The sequence below is a fragment of the Chlorocebus sabaeus genome, chromosome 21 (genome assembly GCF_047675955.1).
Source record: "Chlorocebus sabaeus isolate Y175 chromosome 21, mChlSab1.0.hap1, whole genome shotgun sequence".
Taxonomy (NCBI): domain Eukaryota; kingdom Metazoa; phylum Chordata; class Mammalia; order Primates; family Cercopithecidae; genus Chlorocebus; species Chlorocebus sabaeus.
The window spans coordinates 6,457,297-6,474,925 of record NC_132924.1 but is presented as its reverse complement, the minus strand read 5'-3'; the positions used below and the strand labels follow the sequence as shown (position 1 = coordinate 6,474,925).

Below are 17,629 nucleotides of genomic sequence, written 5' to 3'. Positions count from 1 at the left end.
CCCTGAAGCAAGGTGGGGGTGACTGGATGGAAAATTACTAAGAGATAACATGAGGGGTAAGGTGGGTACTGACTAATCTTACCTAATAGGCTTCTTGCTGAACACAGGCCAGGACGATCCAACATCACCTAGGGGATGGTGAGGGATGGGGAACCTGGTCAAATAATGGGGGTGATCACATATTAGGGAGTGGTTCTTGCTAAAGTGACTTAGCAAGGCTCTTTGCTAAAGCTGGATTTTATAAGGAAGTGTGCAGATGGGCCTTGGAGGAGATTCAGGAGCCTGACTAGTATGGTAGAGCAAAGAATCTCTGTCACTAGGTCACAGTGCGGGAGGGCAGGAAGGGGAACTGTGGCAGGGCCAGCTCACCACGCTCGGGCATCTGGCCACCTGGGCGGGGTGGGGGATGGGGGGCTCACTGCCTGTTTTCGGTTTTGAGGCTGCAGGGAAGCATGAAGTTTTGAAATATATAATACAGGCCCCACGTGGTTCTGACCCAGCGCCACGCAGTTCTCAGAACCATATATTCTAGCCCTGCAAGCACCTGAGGCTTGGTTCCCGGGCCAGGGGTGGTACCTGACCAGAGGAGAGCCGGGGCTGTATGCGGGGCCCCAGGGCTCAGCGATGGCTGAACCCCACAGTGAGAGCCCTCGTGGCCCAGGTTTTCTATCACTTTCCTGCCTCTCACGTTTGGGGCGCTCCAGATGAAGCTATACTGAGGGGTGGCGTTTCTCAGGGAGGCACCCCCACCTCAGCTCCTCCTGTCTCAGGCCCCACTTGGTGGGGAGCGCCGCAGGCGGGGAGCCCAGGCTTGCCCCTGCGGGCAGTCACCGCTGCTCTGTGCCCCGAAACCCCCTCCCCGCCCCCCAGTGACCTCCCGCCTCTGGGGTTCCTCTCCACCTTGCTGCCTGCTGTGGCTTTAGAAGGGAGCTCAAGCTCAGCGGCATTTGGGGCATCTACTTTAGGTACTGGGAAATGGAAGAGGATGGCACTGCTTATTTTGACTCAGATTTTCAAGGATGAACACACCCTCCCCTGATAACCACTTCCGCACCCGCCGGTCACCCCGCACCGCGCCCGGTGGCCTCCCTGGAGGGCCGTGACCCAGGCACGGCACCCGGCGGCTTCCCCAAGTGCTGCTCCGCCCAGTGCCCGCAGCCTGAACGGCGCCCCAGATCTCAGCGTGGTGCCACAATGCTGCCCTGTCCCACTTCGTGTCCTTTGACTGTCTTCGAGAGAAACGTCGGTTGCCAGGGGTCCTCACAACTCCTTGGGTGTGCTTTGGGCCGGAATGTATGTCCTCTTGCCCTTCTCTTACACAGAAAAGTGGGAGGGTGTCCTAAGAATTTGACTTGTCCTAAGGAAAATAAAGTTGTAATTTCAAGGAACTGACCGAGGTCTCTGTACTACTGAAGAGCTCAAGAGTGGCCACGGGGGAAGATAGCCCTGGGTGCGAAAGGGCCGCAGAAGGGATCTCATGTGTTCTGCATTAAAAAGCCCCCAGGGGACAGGAGGCTGAAGAAAGGGAACCTGCCACTTCTAGTGTCAGAGAGCTGTCCAGGAGAGCAGAGGATCTGCGGATCAGACAGCATTTAGGAAAATATACCGATTCCTTAAATTGGGTTTCGATTTTTCAGCTTTTGAAAATATTGGTCTTCTTTAGGACAGGTTTGTGTACTTGCCAACAGTTACCAGTTATCCACCAGCAGACTGCAGGAAGAAGAGACCATCTTCACTTCCCTTCTGGGTAGGGAGAGCTCAGAGTTCACTAGGCTTAACCTAACAAAGCCCGCAGTGGACGTTTCTGCTGTACCTGTCCAAGGCGTGATAGTTCCCCAGGCTTTGGTCAATATCTACTGTGGGTTATTTCGTCTAGTTGAATCCCTGTGGTGCGATAAGGATGGCTCCTAAAGCATGTCGGCATCAGTAGTTCCTGGAGTGGATTTTCCTACACCGTGTAGGTATGAAAATTTGATGGGAGAAAAGACCCCAGGAAAGGGGAAAGCAAGAAAGTGGAGCTAAGGGATGCTGCTGTAACAGTCATCCTGTTGTATCCGTTCTGCTTCCCTGAACTTTGAAGATACTTATGCTAAATACCCCCTTTAAAATGATTTTCTTCTACACTGTACCTTCCCATGGTCAAGTTCTTGGTGGGGTGTGTTTCACATGTCCAGCACTGTGGGGTTGGGGGGAACACTAGAAGAGATAGTGGGAAGCCAGACTGAGGCCACCTAGGCAGGAGGGACTGAGCCTTCCCTGTGCTCGGCACTGTGTTTTTCTTCATCATGTCACTTTTTACATTACATTAACGTGTATCTCTGCTTGCTTCCAGAAAAGCACCTACATCAGCTATGCTGTAATCCTTGCTTTTCTCACCCAATAACTGGGAATCCCCAGAGAGCCAAAACTATCTTTTTAATCTCTTATTTCTTCATCACCTAGTACCATTTGGTGCTCAATGTTTACTGAGCGAAGAAAACGGAAATAAGACATTTTCCTCAAGGAGCAGAAATCATTACACGTATTTGGTTCTAAACAAACAACAAAAATAAAGAGAACCAATGAAGACTGAAGTAAACCACATCACGATTATACAAATGCAAAGATCTGGTTGTTTGTGTCCTTTTTATAATACATACTATGCTCTTTGCTAATTAACACTGGAGGACTCTTTCTGGTCGATAAAATACTTGGATAATTAAGTATGCTTTCATTTTATGTCCCGGTACCAAAGCAGCCCATTTATTCAAAACAAAGAGACTGAACATAAAACATAAAACATAAAACATAAAAAGAAAAAAAAAAAAAAAAAAAGGACTGTGACTCCTCCTCCCAGACACCCCCCTCCAACAGTGATGAATAGGAGGGACTGTCTCCCTCCCCCTCCCTCGGAGACTAGCCTTGCAGTGTTTTAGGCTGTTTTGAAATTCTGTTCTTTAGAGGAGATTTTTTTTTTTCTTCTTAATATCAAAGAACTGCTGCTATTCCTTTGGGCTGGCGCAGCAGGGGCCGGTGAAATGCAGGCTGACGACCGCGCGCCAGGGGCTGTGCTCGCCCCGGTCGGCGACGCGCACACACCTTGAGTGACAGCGACTTCTTCTCTACAGGTTTTCCCCGCGGGAGCGTGGCCCTTGCGGGCGTTCGGTTTTCTCTGGAAATCGCCAAAAGGGCTAGCCGGGCGCAGCGATCCCGACCCGGGGACTCCAGCCCCGGCCGTGCGCGTCGCCGCGGACGGGCTCTGCGGGCCACGGGGAAGGTGCAGGGAGGCGCGAGCAGGCTGTGAGCCGCCAGGCGCTCCCGCGAGCCCGCTCCTCCCCGCCGGGAGCAGGGCAGAGGCGCCGGGAGCAGGGCAGAGGCACCGCGCCCACCGCCTCCGCGGCCGCCTGATGTGCCAGCAGCCCGCGACGAGGCAGTCCCAGCGCAGAGGCCCCGCTCCTGCTGCCAGCGCGCGGCCTCGCTCCTCCTAGAGGACGCTCTCTGCGCGGGCCCCGTGAGGAGGCGGTGGCGGGGCGAGCCGCAGCGCCGAGGCAGGAGGTTTGTCCCCGCCCGCGCGCCGTACCGCGGCGGAGATGGGCGAGACCATGTCAAAGAGGCTGAAGCTCCACCTGGGAGGGGAGGCAGAAATGGAGGAACGGGCGTTCGCCAACCCCTTCCCGGACTACGAGGCCGCCACCGGGGCGCTGCTCGCCGCCGGAGCGGCCGAAGAGACAGGCTGTGTTCGTCCCTCGGCTACCACGGATGAGCCCGGCCTCCCGTTTCATCAGGACGGGAAGGTGAGTCGGCGGCTTGGCCGCAGCGGCGCCGGAGGGGGAGCGCGGCGGTGGTAGCGTCCACCCTCCGCCAGGCGTGACGTCACAGGCGCGCGCCGCGCTTGGGAGGGCCTCGGGCGGGAGGGCGCAGGATGGTAGCCGCTGGCACCTGGCGCCGGGCCTTCGTGGTGAGCGGCGCGTAGGGTTCGTGGGCTTCAGCTGCGTAAGCCACGTTCCGGCAGTTCGGCCCTCCTGGCCCCGCGCGCCTTTGAAATGCGCGTACAGTGCGCTTTCCTTTTTGGTCCGAACGGCGGTTGGCGGTGCGGGATTGTGCACCGGTGAGGCCCGCGGACACCTCCCACCACTCGGCGGAGCGCTCTGCCGGCGACCTGCTCCTCACATCTGGCCTGGAGGCCGGCTTTCCTTGGCCATGTCTGGTCCCTGGGCTCCCGCTGACAAAACAGCATTGTCCATGCAGATTTATTACTGTCTGTGTGCCCAGGAATGGGAAGTGGATGTAAGGGGAGGCCAAACTTCACTTTCTTAGGCTCGCGAGGTGGGCCACAGCGTTACATTGACATAAAACAGATAAACAGGAGAAAAACATACACATCTCTTGAACATGTTATACGTGAAAAAGACACAAAGAAGTGGCAAAACCCAAATACTTTCATGCTAGGCAGAACCAAGAGCGGCAGCTGTGGGAGAGTAAAGTGTGCGGAGAGGGTAACGGAAGATGGAACTGAACCACGTCTGGGTAGAAATCTCCGCTTTTCCCGGCTGCGGTGCCGAGTGTTTCTTTGTCCCTGGCGTAGGGAGGCCATCTTTTACAGCTTTATCTCCTTTTAGGAAGAAAAGGGGGCAGTTTAGAACACTCTTCTGGTTTTTCAAGTGCTTTTAGCTTAAAATAATGCTTATGCCAGAGACATATTTTTGGGGTGGCATACCCTGTCAGCCTTCACGGGCTGTCTGAACAAAATCTAAGGTGGGAGGCAAAAAGTGGAAATGAAATAGAAGATTGAGTATCAGCACAACTGTTTCCATGCTTGGTAAAACCGTACCTTTACCAGGTTTTCTTTTTCCACTGAGGTACGTGTTCCAATGCCCGCTTCACCTCCCTGGATCCCCATATTTACATATTTGTAAAGGCGACAAGTTGGCTAAAATTAAGAAGGTAATTTTGAAAGAGCTGTTGGTCTGAATATGGAATCTAAGGCAAGTGACTTCTGTAAACCTCTTTCTTCTTGAATGTGGTTAAAAACTGGAAACAGGCCGGTCCCAGTGGCTCACGCGGGTAGTCCCAGCACTTTGGAAGGTCGAAGCGGGCTGGTTGCTTGAGCCCGTCAGTTCGAGACCAGCCTGGCCAACATGGCGAAACCCCGTCTCTACAAAAAAAAAAAAAAAAAAAATTAGCTGAGCGTGGTGGTGGACGCCTGTTGTTGCAGCTACTCGGGTGGCCGAGGTATGAGAATCGGTTGAGCCTGGGAGGTCGAGGTTGCAGTGAGTCGAGATCTCGCCATTGCATTCCAGCCTGGGTGACAGAAGCTAGACGCAGTCTCAAAAACAAAAGCAAGGAAACCTGTGGGAACAAGTCCTAACTCATGGGGATGTGTCTGAATTAGATGAACCATATAAATTGCCTAGCAAACTGCCTGATGTGGTACCTTAAGTAGGGCCTCAATAAATGTTAACCTCTTCCCCCTGATGATTTAAGTTACACAGTTTACAATTCATATTCAATATTGGTTTTTCTCTAGATTTCTTCTATTTTTACATACAAATGTGTGTTTCATTTGTGACTTAGTGTTTTATTTTTTAATAACAAAAATAAAAATCTGGCAAGCATTGAAGAAACTGCATCATTCATTCTTACCAGTTGCCATCTCAATACTATCCTTAGAGTAAGTAGGTTACAGCAAATGTTTAGTGAAAGATGAATGAAATGAACTCTTGACATGAGAATAATAATAATGATAGAGACATGGGAATCAGGTGAGTTTCATTTGCAACTTCACAGGAGATAAACACTAATTGAACTCAAAGTTCTGAAATTGCGCATTTTTCTTTTTACCCTTTATATCTGGATAAATGTGATTTTTGACCTCAGCTATATACCTGATTTATGTTGAATAGAAAATTAGACTACAGGTAACTAATGGGGCTTGTGATATCTCTGCAATGAAAGTTAAGTGGGGGTGGGGACCTATGCCAGTTGTTATGAGTATATGTTAAAGAAAGGACGAAATGGACATCATATTGTTGTTGAATGTGAAAATGAGAGGGATAGTGAAAGACTGCCTCTTGATAATTGGAAAGTCATCAGATAAAATGAATATGAGCCACTGTCCTCCCTATTAATATTTTTATGATTGACAGATTAAAATTTTGATTTTAAAAATAAGAATGCAATTTGAGGATGTCAAACTATGCCTTGTTTTTGTAGACATGAAATTTCAAGAAAATGAGGATGTTATGGGTTGAATTGTGTCCCCCACCAGAAAAACAGGTATTGAAGGTTGAAGTCCTAACCCACTGGAACCTCAGAATGTGACATTTGGAAATAAAGTTATGGCAGATGTAATTAGTTAAAATGAGGTTATACTGGAATATGATGGGCCCTTAATCCAATGTGACTGATGTTCTTATTCGAAGAGAAGAGAGCCGGGTGTGGTGGCTCATGCCTGTAATACCAGCACTTTGGGAGGTCAAGGTAGGAGGATCACTTGAGGACAGGAGTGCAAGACTAACCTGGGCAGCATAGTGAGACTCTGTCTCTTTTTTTAAAAACAATTTTAGAAGAAAGAGACATAGGGAGAAAGAAGATGGCCATGTGATGATGGAGGCAGAGATTGAAATTGCCAGTCAACACCAGAAACTAGAAGAGGCAAGGAAGGATTCTCCTCTGTACGTTCGATGAGGAGCATGGCCCTGTTGATATGCTGGTTTTGGAATTGTAGACTCCAGAACTATGAGAAAATAAATTTATGTGGTTTTAAGCCACCCAGTTTGTTGAACTTTGTGGTACCCCTAGGGTAACTAGTTAATATGTAAGTTAAGCATTGAATAATTTTCTCTCCATGATGTTACCCAGTAAGGATTACAAAAATCTACCAACACAGTAACATTTTATTACTACGTATTCTTTAGGTCATTTACTCTATCTCATTTTAGATTGGCTGCCTAGGTGTGTGGTGTGATCAGTCAATAAAATTAGCCTCTGATTCTAAAACCACTCAAGTCTGCTTCTCTGAGCCATATTTCCATACATTGGTATTTATAACATTTTTTACATTATTGAGCCAAATATTATGAAAAGCAGTGAACCAATATAGTAGCAGTTGTTTTCAATTATGGAAGGCCTCTGAAGCAGGCACTCTTAGTTACTCATCTAATAGCCATTTCCTCCTTTTTACTTGATTTTGTTGTGACTGTGGACTTAAGGGGAATTGAGCCTAGCTCCAGGAGCTGAATCATGATTAATCTCTGCCAGTGATTCTCCAAGTGTGATTCTTTGACCAGAGCAGCAGCAGCTTTATCTGATGTTCAGGTCCATCCAGGAGATGGATACCATGCAGAGTTTAATAGGAAAAGTTTAACATAAATAATTGTTATGAACTGTGAGACTGGAGTAATGCGAGATTGTCTCATGAGAAGGAAAGAGAGCTCTGAAGAGTATAGGAATGCACACAGAAGGAGCAGCCCCACCCCTAGGGCTGAGAGGGCACTCGAGTAAAGGCCCCTGTGATTAGCTGTGTTGCTGTGTAATAATTATCCCAACACTTAGCATCTGTATAAACACTTATGGTCTCATGTAGTGTCTGAGAGTCAGGAATCCGGCTGCAGGTTAGCTGGGTGGTTCTGGCTCATGGTCTCTGGAGAAGCTGTACTCAAGCTTAGCCAGGGCTGCTGTCCTTTTAAGGCTTAACTGGGGCAGGAGAATCTGCGCCAAGCTCATTCACATGGTTGTTAGTCGGCCTTGCTAGGTGTTTTCTGGAGGCTTCAGTGTCTAACCACATGGGCCACTCCTTAGGGCTGCCTCATGACATGGTGGCTGGCTTCCCCGAGACTGAGTGATCGAAGAGAAAAGTGTGCAAGAACACCCAAGATGGAAGCTGCAGTCATTGTATTTATTATGTAACCTCAGAAGTGACATACCATCACGCCTGCCATATTGTATCATATTAGAAGCAAGACAGTAAATCCAGCCCACGCTCAAGTGGAGGGATTATACAGGAGCGTAAATACCATGAACTGTAGAGTGCTCAGCCAGAGGTGAAATCTTGAACTCGTTAGAGAGGCATGGCCATACCTCATTCGCTGGCAGAGAAATTGCTGTGATACTGCACCATTGCTAGAAGTGTAGCCTCCTGCAATGAGTGTTACAGTAAGTGACCATATATAAAGAATATCCTGGGGACACACGAGAAGAAAGAAGACATGTTAATTCTGCCCCTTCGCATCAGGGAAGGCGTTTTACATTAAAATGATACTTGTATGGTCCTTGAAAGATTAAGTGGGGGTTTTCCAGGCTCAGGTAGGGAACTCCATGAGCAAGGACTTAAGGGATACCACATTATGAGAATATCGAGGAGTACAGCATGACTGGAGAAGTGGGAACGTGAATGGCATTGTGGGTAATAAGGCTGAAGAGGGTGATTGGAGTTGATGCTGAAGGACTTGATGGATTAAAAGGATTCTTTTAAAATGAAATTTAAAATTATATATTTAAGATATACCACATGATGTTATGTGATACATATAGTTAGTAAAATGGTTTCTGTAGAGAGGCAAATTAATATATTCCCAATGTCACATAATTACCCACTGTTTTTTGTTTCTGTGGCCAGAGCAGCTGAAGTCTATTCACTTAGCATGAATCCCACATCCAGTGCATTTTTATTACCTATAGTCCTCATGTTGTACATTAGAACTCTAGACTTGTTTGTCCTACATATCTGCCATTTTGTATCCTTTGACTATATCCTCTCCTTCCTCCAACTCACTGCCTCTAGTAACCACTGTTTTGTTCTCTATGTATAGTTTTGGGTGTTTGCAGGCTAGAATGTAGTGGCATGATTGTGGCTCCCTCCCGAGCTCGAGTTATCCTCCCACCACAGCTGCCTGAGTTGCTGGGACCACAGGCGGGTACCACCATGCCCAGCTAATTTTTGTATTTTTTGTAGAAACAGGGTTTTGCCATGTTGCCCAGGCTGGTCTCAAACTCCTGGGCTCAAGGAATTTTTCTCAGCTCATACGCTGCTGCTTCATTTTAAGAATTGTTTCTTTGCAGTGCAGAAGCTTTTACATTTGATATAGTAATATTTGTTTATTTCTACTTTTGTGCCATGCGCTTTTGGTGTGATACCAAAAAATTATTGCTATGGCCAGTGTCCAGGAGCTTTTCCCCGTGTTCTCTTCTAGGAGTTTTATAGTTTCTGGTCAATCCAAAGGACTTTACAACTTTCTCCACAGAAAAAAAATCAGGAAAACTTGTCTATAATTTTACACAATCTTGAGCTATTGGAAATGCTTTAGTTTATGATTATTTAATTTTTGTTTTGAAACTTTAAAATTTGTTTAACATCATAATATATAATGGAAGCATAAGGAAATCAGTACTACCCTAATACCCAGAGAAATGTAATTTTTTTCTCTTTATTCAAAATGAACTAAATTGTGTGTATGTGTGTGTGTCAGGTGGAAGGTGGGGGAATATACTCTACAACTTCTCAAAGTGAGGTTTGTGGATCAAAATCATCAGCAGTTCCTCAAAGATTGTTAGAAATGCAGATCCCACTCCAGACCCAAGGAACCGCAGTCTGCATTTTAAGAAGATCCTCATGCCAGAGTACTCATACATTTGAGAAACGTTGAGGAAAACTGTTCTACATATAGCTTTATTAAATTTTCTTTTAATATGAACTTAACCTCCAGCCAGTTTTCAATTCCTGATGTGGAAAGATATTGACATAGAAGGGTAATGGCAAGATTATGGAGAGGAGACTAAGAAGATATTATACATGAACATTTTCCATCTTTTGGAAATAAATTATATTATAGAGCAGGTAAGAGCTTTAATAGTCTTGTGTTTGACTCCTACTTTTCTGCCATTTATGACTTGTAGACTTTGAGCAAGTTATTTAATCACGCTGAACCTTGCTTTTCTTACCTCATCAACTTGATGTAAATGGTTAAATTGAAAGGCTAACTGAGGTTCTTAATATAACATAGTTGTAATATAACCTATTTGCTAAAACTTTTAATAATGTAGATGTAATATAACCACCCCCTCCTCACTGGGTTGTTGTAATGGCTAATTAGGTTAATACATTTAAAACATTCAGAACGGTGCTGAGTACAGTTAGTACCTAGGTACACATAGTTGCTGATACATAGGTGAGTAGTAAGAGTTCAGTTAGTGATAGCTGTTAACATTATTATAGACGTAACTTATTTGTATTAGAGTATAAAATGTGATAATGAAAAATTTCTGTACATTTTATATTTTCAGTGGAATGCAGAAAAAAAATACATACCTGTTTTTGCTCCTTAAATAAATGTTTATTCTTGTCTCCTTTTCTTTCTAAGGAAAATATGGTTAGGTGTACAATATTCACATGGATATATCCTCAGACTGCCAACAGTTTCTGGATTTCTGAATTCCATACACATACATTCTTCACTCTCGTCATCTCTGAAAGGGGGTGGGAACTCCTGTTGATGGTGGTGAGATGATAAGGAATAACCAAACCATTGGGAAATGTGGAGGTTGGGAATTCTCCCCACAGTAGAACCTACCAGCTCATGCTGTGCACCCTTTGGGCCTCAGCAAGATTGAAAATTGTCATCTGTCATAGCCTGGGTCTCCAGATTCATAAGTTTATGCTTGAAACGTCAAACAGAAGCTCTGAACACTTAATTCATGATTACCAAGGGCTTACTGTAATACATTTCTATTTCTTTTTCCCCACTTTATTCCTTTCTGAGAACAGGAATTTTTTCTTGAGTGTACTTGAGTTATCATTTTTTAATTTTTTAAATATTTATTTATTTATTTGAGACATGTCTCAATAATTTGAGACAGGGTCTTATTCTGTTTCCCAGACTGGAGTGCAGTGGCACAATCATAGCTCACTGCAGCCTTGACCTCCCAGGTTCAAGAGATCCTCCCACCTCAGCCTCCCAAGTAGCTGGGACTGTAGGTGTATTCCACCACACCCAGCTAATTTTTAAAATTGTTTTTGTAGAGATGGTGTCCTGCCGTGTTGCCCAGGATAGTCCTGAACTCCTGGGCCCAAGCAATTCTCTCCTGCCTCAACTTCCCAAAGTGTTGGGATTACAGGTGTAAGCCATCACACCCAGGGAGTTATTTTTAAACATCCTCACTGCTTGATACTGAAATAGGAATACAGTAGGTAGTAAATGTTTGTAGAATGAATAAATCTATTGAAATTTTAAAAAATGTTATTTTTTATGAGAATCATTTTTTGCATATTAATGATATAATTTTGTATTTTAAAAGCTATTCTGTATCCAGAATGTTACATCTTGGACTCCTGGATGACATTCCAGGCTACTGTAAGTCAAGAACTGTGTAATATGCTTTGGGAGTTCTGGGTGAGGAGTGTGCTCTATAAGGGCAACCAGCAATTGACTAAGGCCAGACTAGGTTTTGAGCAAATTTTGCGTGAACGGAATTGCATGTAACAAACTGAGTTTTTCAGAAAACATTCCTGTCTTTTATAGATTTTAGTTAGTACCATGCAGCAATTGTTTAATCAAAATGAAACCTAACTTTTCACTGAGAGCTTTCCATAATTAAATATAATTTGACCACAGAGTCCCACTATCTCCATGGGTTCCTTGTCCCTTGAACTGTAATTATGTATGTTTTGAGCCCTTGTGTGCAGTTTATTAATATATTGTCACTTAGCAGTTTGTCCTTGGTTCTTTATTGCAATTGTAAACTTCCTTGTGGTTATGCCATATATCCCCTACAGAGCATAGACAGCAGATGAATTTTTATGATACACATCAAAATTGGATTGAGGTGTGTGTGCTTAGGATATGTAATCTAGAATATTTTTCTGTTATATTACTGAGTTTGAAATAGGAAAACAGAAGCAGACCAGATTATTTAAATCTATGACTATTTTTAGCAGAATGAACTGTTTTCAAACAGCTCTGCAAAATAGCATTATCTTGATAGATTCAGTTTAGGTAAGGACCTGTTATTGAAAATAGCACTATTAAAGGTAGATGTTTTCACTACCATCTAATTCTTTACTGTCAGAAGATACAGCTTCTCTACTCCTGCCTACTTTTCCCATGTAGTAATTAGCTTTGAGGTAGGGATTGGGGGACTTTTGTTTTATTCATTTTGTTTGCAAAATGGAGTGTTACAAAGCAAGCCCACACTCTTGCTAGGTATAACATCACATCATATCTTCATATATCTAACATTACAAGTGATCATTAGCCTAGGAGAGCTGAATTAGGCAATGCACTTCCCCCACCCATACCCCTCAGCAGAAAGGTTTGTTAAAATCTTTCCTAAGAAAGGAATTACTTTATGGTATACAGTTTGCAAAGTTTGCACATCATCACATATGTAAAATGTGAGTCAAAAAACTATTTTTATTGTCTTTAAAATGTAGGCAAGTTATTTTCTCTTAGCTTCAGTTTCTGCATGCATACCATGATGATAATGTTGTTTTAGGATTATCAAGAGGATTAAATTAGGATTATCAAGAGGATTATCAAGAGGATTAAATTAGATTAAGTGTCTCAAATACCCCATTTATTAGGAGTGTAGTAATAATAAAACCATCTTTTATTTATTTTTTTTAAATTAAGCTCTCCTGGTGCAATTCAAGTATTACTCATGCCTAAATGTTCAATTTATGCATAACTATTCAAAATATACCTTTTTCTTTTTAGGAGTTAGTTATTATGTACATGTTGAACTCTTGTTTTTAGACTTTTCACTCTCCTCTATTTGTAGTTAAGATCATAATTTTTTACAAGTTAATTGTCAATCTTTTTTAAGTTTTCTGTATTTTTATGTATGGCAGTTTCATTTCCTCAAACTAGCACTAAATTTATCATAAAAAATATAGAAGAACACAAGTATTTTAGAAAGAGAATGATTGCATATTCCATATTTTTCATATGGAATGGCTTGTTTCTTCAGGAATGCCCATGGCTGTCTCCTGAATGCATTTTAAATATCATCTCTGTCCCTCAGCACAGAATGCCCCCCTGCTTTTCACACAGCGAGCTCCTGTCTTTCTGTGACACACCTGTGAGAGGCTTCTTCCTCCAGGGTCTTTCTCAGAGTTGCCCAGGCAGACTCTGTTGCTTGGCCATTCCAAAGCCACTCAAAGGATTAGCTAAGAAAGTTGTATTCTTTTTCCATTGTTGCCATAAATACCACCAATTTTGCAGTTTAAATCAGCACCTATTTATTTATCATCTTTAAAATGAAGTCAGAAGTCCAGGTACAGTCTGGCTCTACTGGCTCCTCTGCTTAGAATTTCATAGGGCCAAAGTCAAGGTGTCTTCAAGGTTGCCTTCTCTCCTGGAGTCCCTGAGGGTGTATCTGCTTCCCGGCTCGTTGAGGCTCTTGGCCAAATCCAATTCATTGTGGCTGCAGGAGTGTTCCCCACTTCCCTGCTGGCTGGCCTTTGCTCCTCGGTGCCGCCTGAGCCCTGCCCATGCTTTCCACGTGGTCCTTCCAGCACCTGCAGATCAAGTCTCTCTCACAGTTCACATCTCTCTGATTTCACCTTCTGCCCTATATTTCTGACTTCAGTAGGAGAAGGTTCTCTGCTTTTATGGGCTCATGGGATTAGATGAGCGCTGCTTGGATAATCCAGCATCCTCTCCCTGTTTTGTGGTCTGTGACCTGTTTCAGGTTCCAGGACATCTTTGGGGGCCATCCTGCCTACCATAAAGGTTCCTAGTGCTTGTAGTCTGGAGTGGCTGCCTGGGTCCAAACTCCAGTCTGCCCCTTATTGTTGATATCACTTTTGGTAAGTTACTTCACCTCTCTCCTGTGCTTCATAGTTCTCATAGTTCTCATTTGTAAATGGGGTTAATAGTTGTAGCTTCACCATAGAGTTTTTATGATAGCAGTGAAGGGCAACAACAGTCTTAGACAGAGTCAATGCATTCCTTTCATGGGGCTCAGGATCCACCAGACTCCACATGGACTGCCCTGCAAAGCAAGCTCCTCAGCTTTTAGCCCATTAAGGAGCAAGCTTTCAGGGCCTTCTAGTCTACACAGTGCCCCACTGATGATACTCCCTAATCAAAGAACGGGTCTCTTGGGTCCACCGGGAAGCCCCCTAACGGACTCACAGTGATTGTCGATGCCTTTCCATCTCATCTCCACCCTCCTGAATGCTCCAGCTACACACTTGCCTGCCTCTGTGAGCGGGCATCTGGTAACAATCCCAGTAAACTGAATGCCTTACACAAGGGTGAAGTAAGATTGTCTTCAGATATCAGTCTGTATACATTTATATATTTTCTTGAATATACTATATTGCATATTGCTAGTCAGGCATTTATTATATGGAATCATAATTATTTTTACATTTGGCTCATTAGGCGAGGGACATTTTGGGGAGTACCCAATCTTATTCAGCTTTGTGTCCCAGTAACAGTGCCTGGTACATGAAAAGCATTAACTATTTGTTTTTCAAAAGAATAACTAATATTATACTCAAGATTTGCTAATCATCTACATTTTATTTCTTCCTCACCTATTTCAAAGGTATCTGAAAGTTAGAAAAATATATATAGTGCTGGGTATTTTATCATATATGAATTTGTTAATATACCAATTATGTTTGCTCTGCTTTATGCCGAGATAAAGAAAATTTTATCCTTTATCTTCAGTAACGGTTGTTAGAGTGTTGATATTATCTAAAATATTTGTAAAATTGTAAAAGTTTGTAAAATCTACCTTTTTTTCATATGCAATATAAAATGTAGCTTATGAATATACTGATCTGAACCCTTACCTTCTCTAAAATCTAGAGTTGAGGCAGAGAGGTACAGAATATGTGAATATGTTCTAGCAAATGACAAATTAGGAAATAAATTATTCCCCTCAATTGTTCCTGTGATGTACATGGAAAAAATATCACGAATACAAAGAAAGTTAATTTCTTGAAACGTTTTTCAAGAATATAACTGGTGTAATTTGTATGCTTCAGTATCACCCAATGTCTGTCTGCCATCTGTTTATCTTTCCCTTCCTCTTTCTCTCTCCTTCCCCTATTCCCCCTTCCCCCTCCTCTTCTGTCTCTTCTTCCCACCCTACCCTCCCCAGGAAAAAAGCTTTTTTATTTGATTCTAAGATTTATTACCATGAAAACATGTGAGGAAGAGAAATAAATCTTGCCATAAATGTGTCTTATGCGTCATTTGGAATAATAGATGCAATGACACCTCACAAGGCGTTTTACAACCAGTGATTAATATCTACTCCAATGTATTTCTGCTTTATAATACACTTGGGCATTCTTGTTTGGGAAAATTGTCTACCCACCGTGTAGGAAAAGAACATTTTCTTCCCAATTGCAGTGTAATTGCTAAAAATCAATTTCAGAGTCAAGAGATAAAACCTCCAAAGTTCTTTAACTACTCCTGCTGTTTCTGGGCTATGTGGCAGGTACATATTTCTATTCATATAGTATGAATGAGTGAAGGCTGTCCTAAGTCCTGCATATCCAAAGGTAAAATATAAATATAGAATCAAGCAAAAAATTTCACAATAAGCAGAGAATGCGCAGCCCAGGAACTTTAGAAGTAGACAGTCTAGTCAGAGTTTCAAGAGCTTTGTCTCTCATTGTCATGAGACCTCAAGTAAGCCTTGGTTTTCTTACCTAAAAAATGGAATGATGTGAATATTATTTGAAATATGTAAAGCACTTAGTGCCAAGTACATAGTAAGTGCTCAATAATTGTTAGTTATCTTTATAATACCATTATTGCCAGGTGCAATGGCTCACTCCTGTAATCCTAGCACTTTGAGAGGCCAAGGTGGGTGGATCACTTGAGGCCAGGAGTTCAAGACCATCCTGCCCAACATGGGGAAACCCTGTCCCTACTGAAAATACAAAAATTAGCCGGATGTGGTGGCGCATGCCTATAATCCTAGCTACCAGGAGGCTGAGGCACAAGAATCACTTGAACCCAGCAGGTAGGAGGTTGCAGTGAGCTGAGATTGCGCCACTGCACTCTAGCCTGGGTGACAGAATGAGACTCAGCCTCAAAAATAAAAGGAAAAAAGAAGTGTGTGCACATATGTATATATTCACATGTGTATGTGTGTGTGTGTGTATAAATAAAATACCATTATTAAAAGAGACAAACCAGTTAAAATTTCTCCTGGTACAGTAATCTCCATCAAATGTGAATAGAATTAGAGCATAATAAATGTTTTTTGTACATGAGAATTTTGTTCCAGTATAAACAAATTAGAAGCCTCTTTTATGAGAAATAGGAAAAGGGGAACCAGAAAAAGTACCTTATGGCAAAGGGCAGATAAATTAATGGTTTTTGCAATGAAATTTTGGCAAATATTAAAGGAAATTGGAGAAAGCAATCATAAGTCTTAAAAATATACTCCAGTAGCATTTATGAGGAGTGAAGGGTTAGTAGTATATGCTTTGGAATTAGGTTATCATGATAGAGCTAAGACTGCATATGAGTGTGCATTAGGCCTGGAAAACTCAACTTAGAGGTACTTTAATCAGCAGGCAGAGGGGAGAAAAGTTAGGGAAATTCTTTCTTTTTTATCATGAAAAATAAGAACCTCCCAGGACTTCCTAGAATACTTTCATTTAGGTCTCATTGGTCAGAACTGTGTCATGTGGCCACCCTTGTGCGTAACAGGGCCTGGAAAATGAAGCATCTCTTCTGGGGCTGGATGCCCTGGTGTTCTGAATATAATCAGATTTCTGTTAACAGGCAGGAAGGGTATGGGGACTAGATATGGGCCAGGAACTATCTTATGGGTTCTGCTACCGCAGGTATTAAAGAGGTATCCCCATTTATTCCTTCTTTTGCAAATGATTCTGCATCTCTTTGATTACAGTAGAAACCAAAGGTCAAGACACAGGAGGTGTAAGTTACTAACCTGGAGTCAAAAAGTTTTTAAGAAGTTGGATGGAAAACCATACGATTACTCTTTTTGGTGCATTCATTAACAGAAGCAAAGTTAAATACATTTACAAAAACATCACCAAAACCATAGGGAATGGCAAATCCAGAAAGCATTGCTAGTAAGTAAAGATTGTTAAGTGCATGTGTTTGTCTAGTTAACTCATAATATCACCTTTAAAGTGGGTGAAATATTGAGACTGTGTTTTTTGGTGTGCCATCTTTATCGTTTTATTTAAGTGAGCATAATTATAAAGATCTTCATGAAGCTCTCCTTGGCCTTAGATTTCTAACTCAGCTTTCACTATAAGGGAAGGTATTTTACCACCATGGATGAGTAGAAATTATTGTAATTTACTTATTCCTTTGAATAACATTTAATGAAAAGATACAATTTTGAAAGCTAATGCTATATTTTAGTCACTTAATAGAATTTGTTGTCTTGCCTACCTATTTTAGTCTTTGGCAACTAATAAATATAATGTCAAAGGGGAAAGTCGTATTCAGTACCTATGTTATAGCAAAAATATATACTTGTAAATATGCATGTTTAAATCCTTTTGGGCACAATTGGTTAGTCTCAAAATAGATTTTCCCATCTCTGAATGCTCAGCTATTACTTTCAGTGACTTAAAAATGTGGACACGGATGGGGGTTTTATGGTATATAATATGCAGCTGGAGTGTAACGAAAGTATGTATACT

At 42.8% G+C, this 17,629-nt stretch overlaps 1 protein-coding gene across 2 annotated transcripts in view; it reads left to right on the top strand.

The window, feature by feature from the left end:
- The first annotated feature begins 2,876 nt into the window (after window positions 1-2,876).
- The window catches only part of LANCL2 (LanC like glutathione S-transferase 2), a 67,743-nt gene continuing 52,990 nt past the window's right edge, over window positions 2,877-17,629 (top strand). The window contains exon 1 of one of the 2 annotated variants that reach the window (XM_007981278.3): window positions 2,877-3,773. In XM_007981278.3, coding sequence (XP_007979469.1) covers window positions 3,570-3,773 — 204 coding nt within the window. In that variant the 5' untranslated portion in view covers window positions 2,877-3,569. Of the gene's footprint in view, window positions 3,774-16,896; window positions 17,048-17,629 lie in introns of those variants that run through there. The other variant, XM_007981279.3, reaches the window with a different exon arrangement.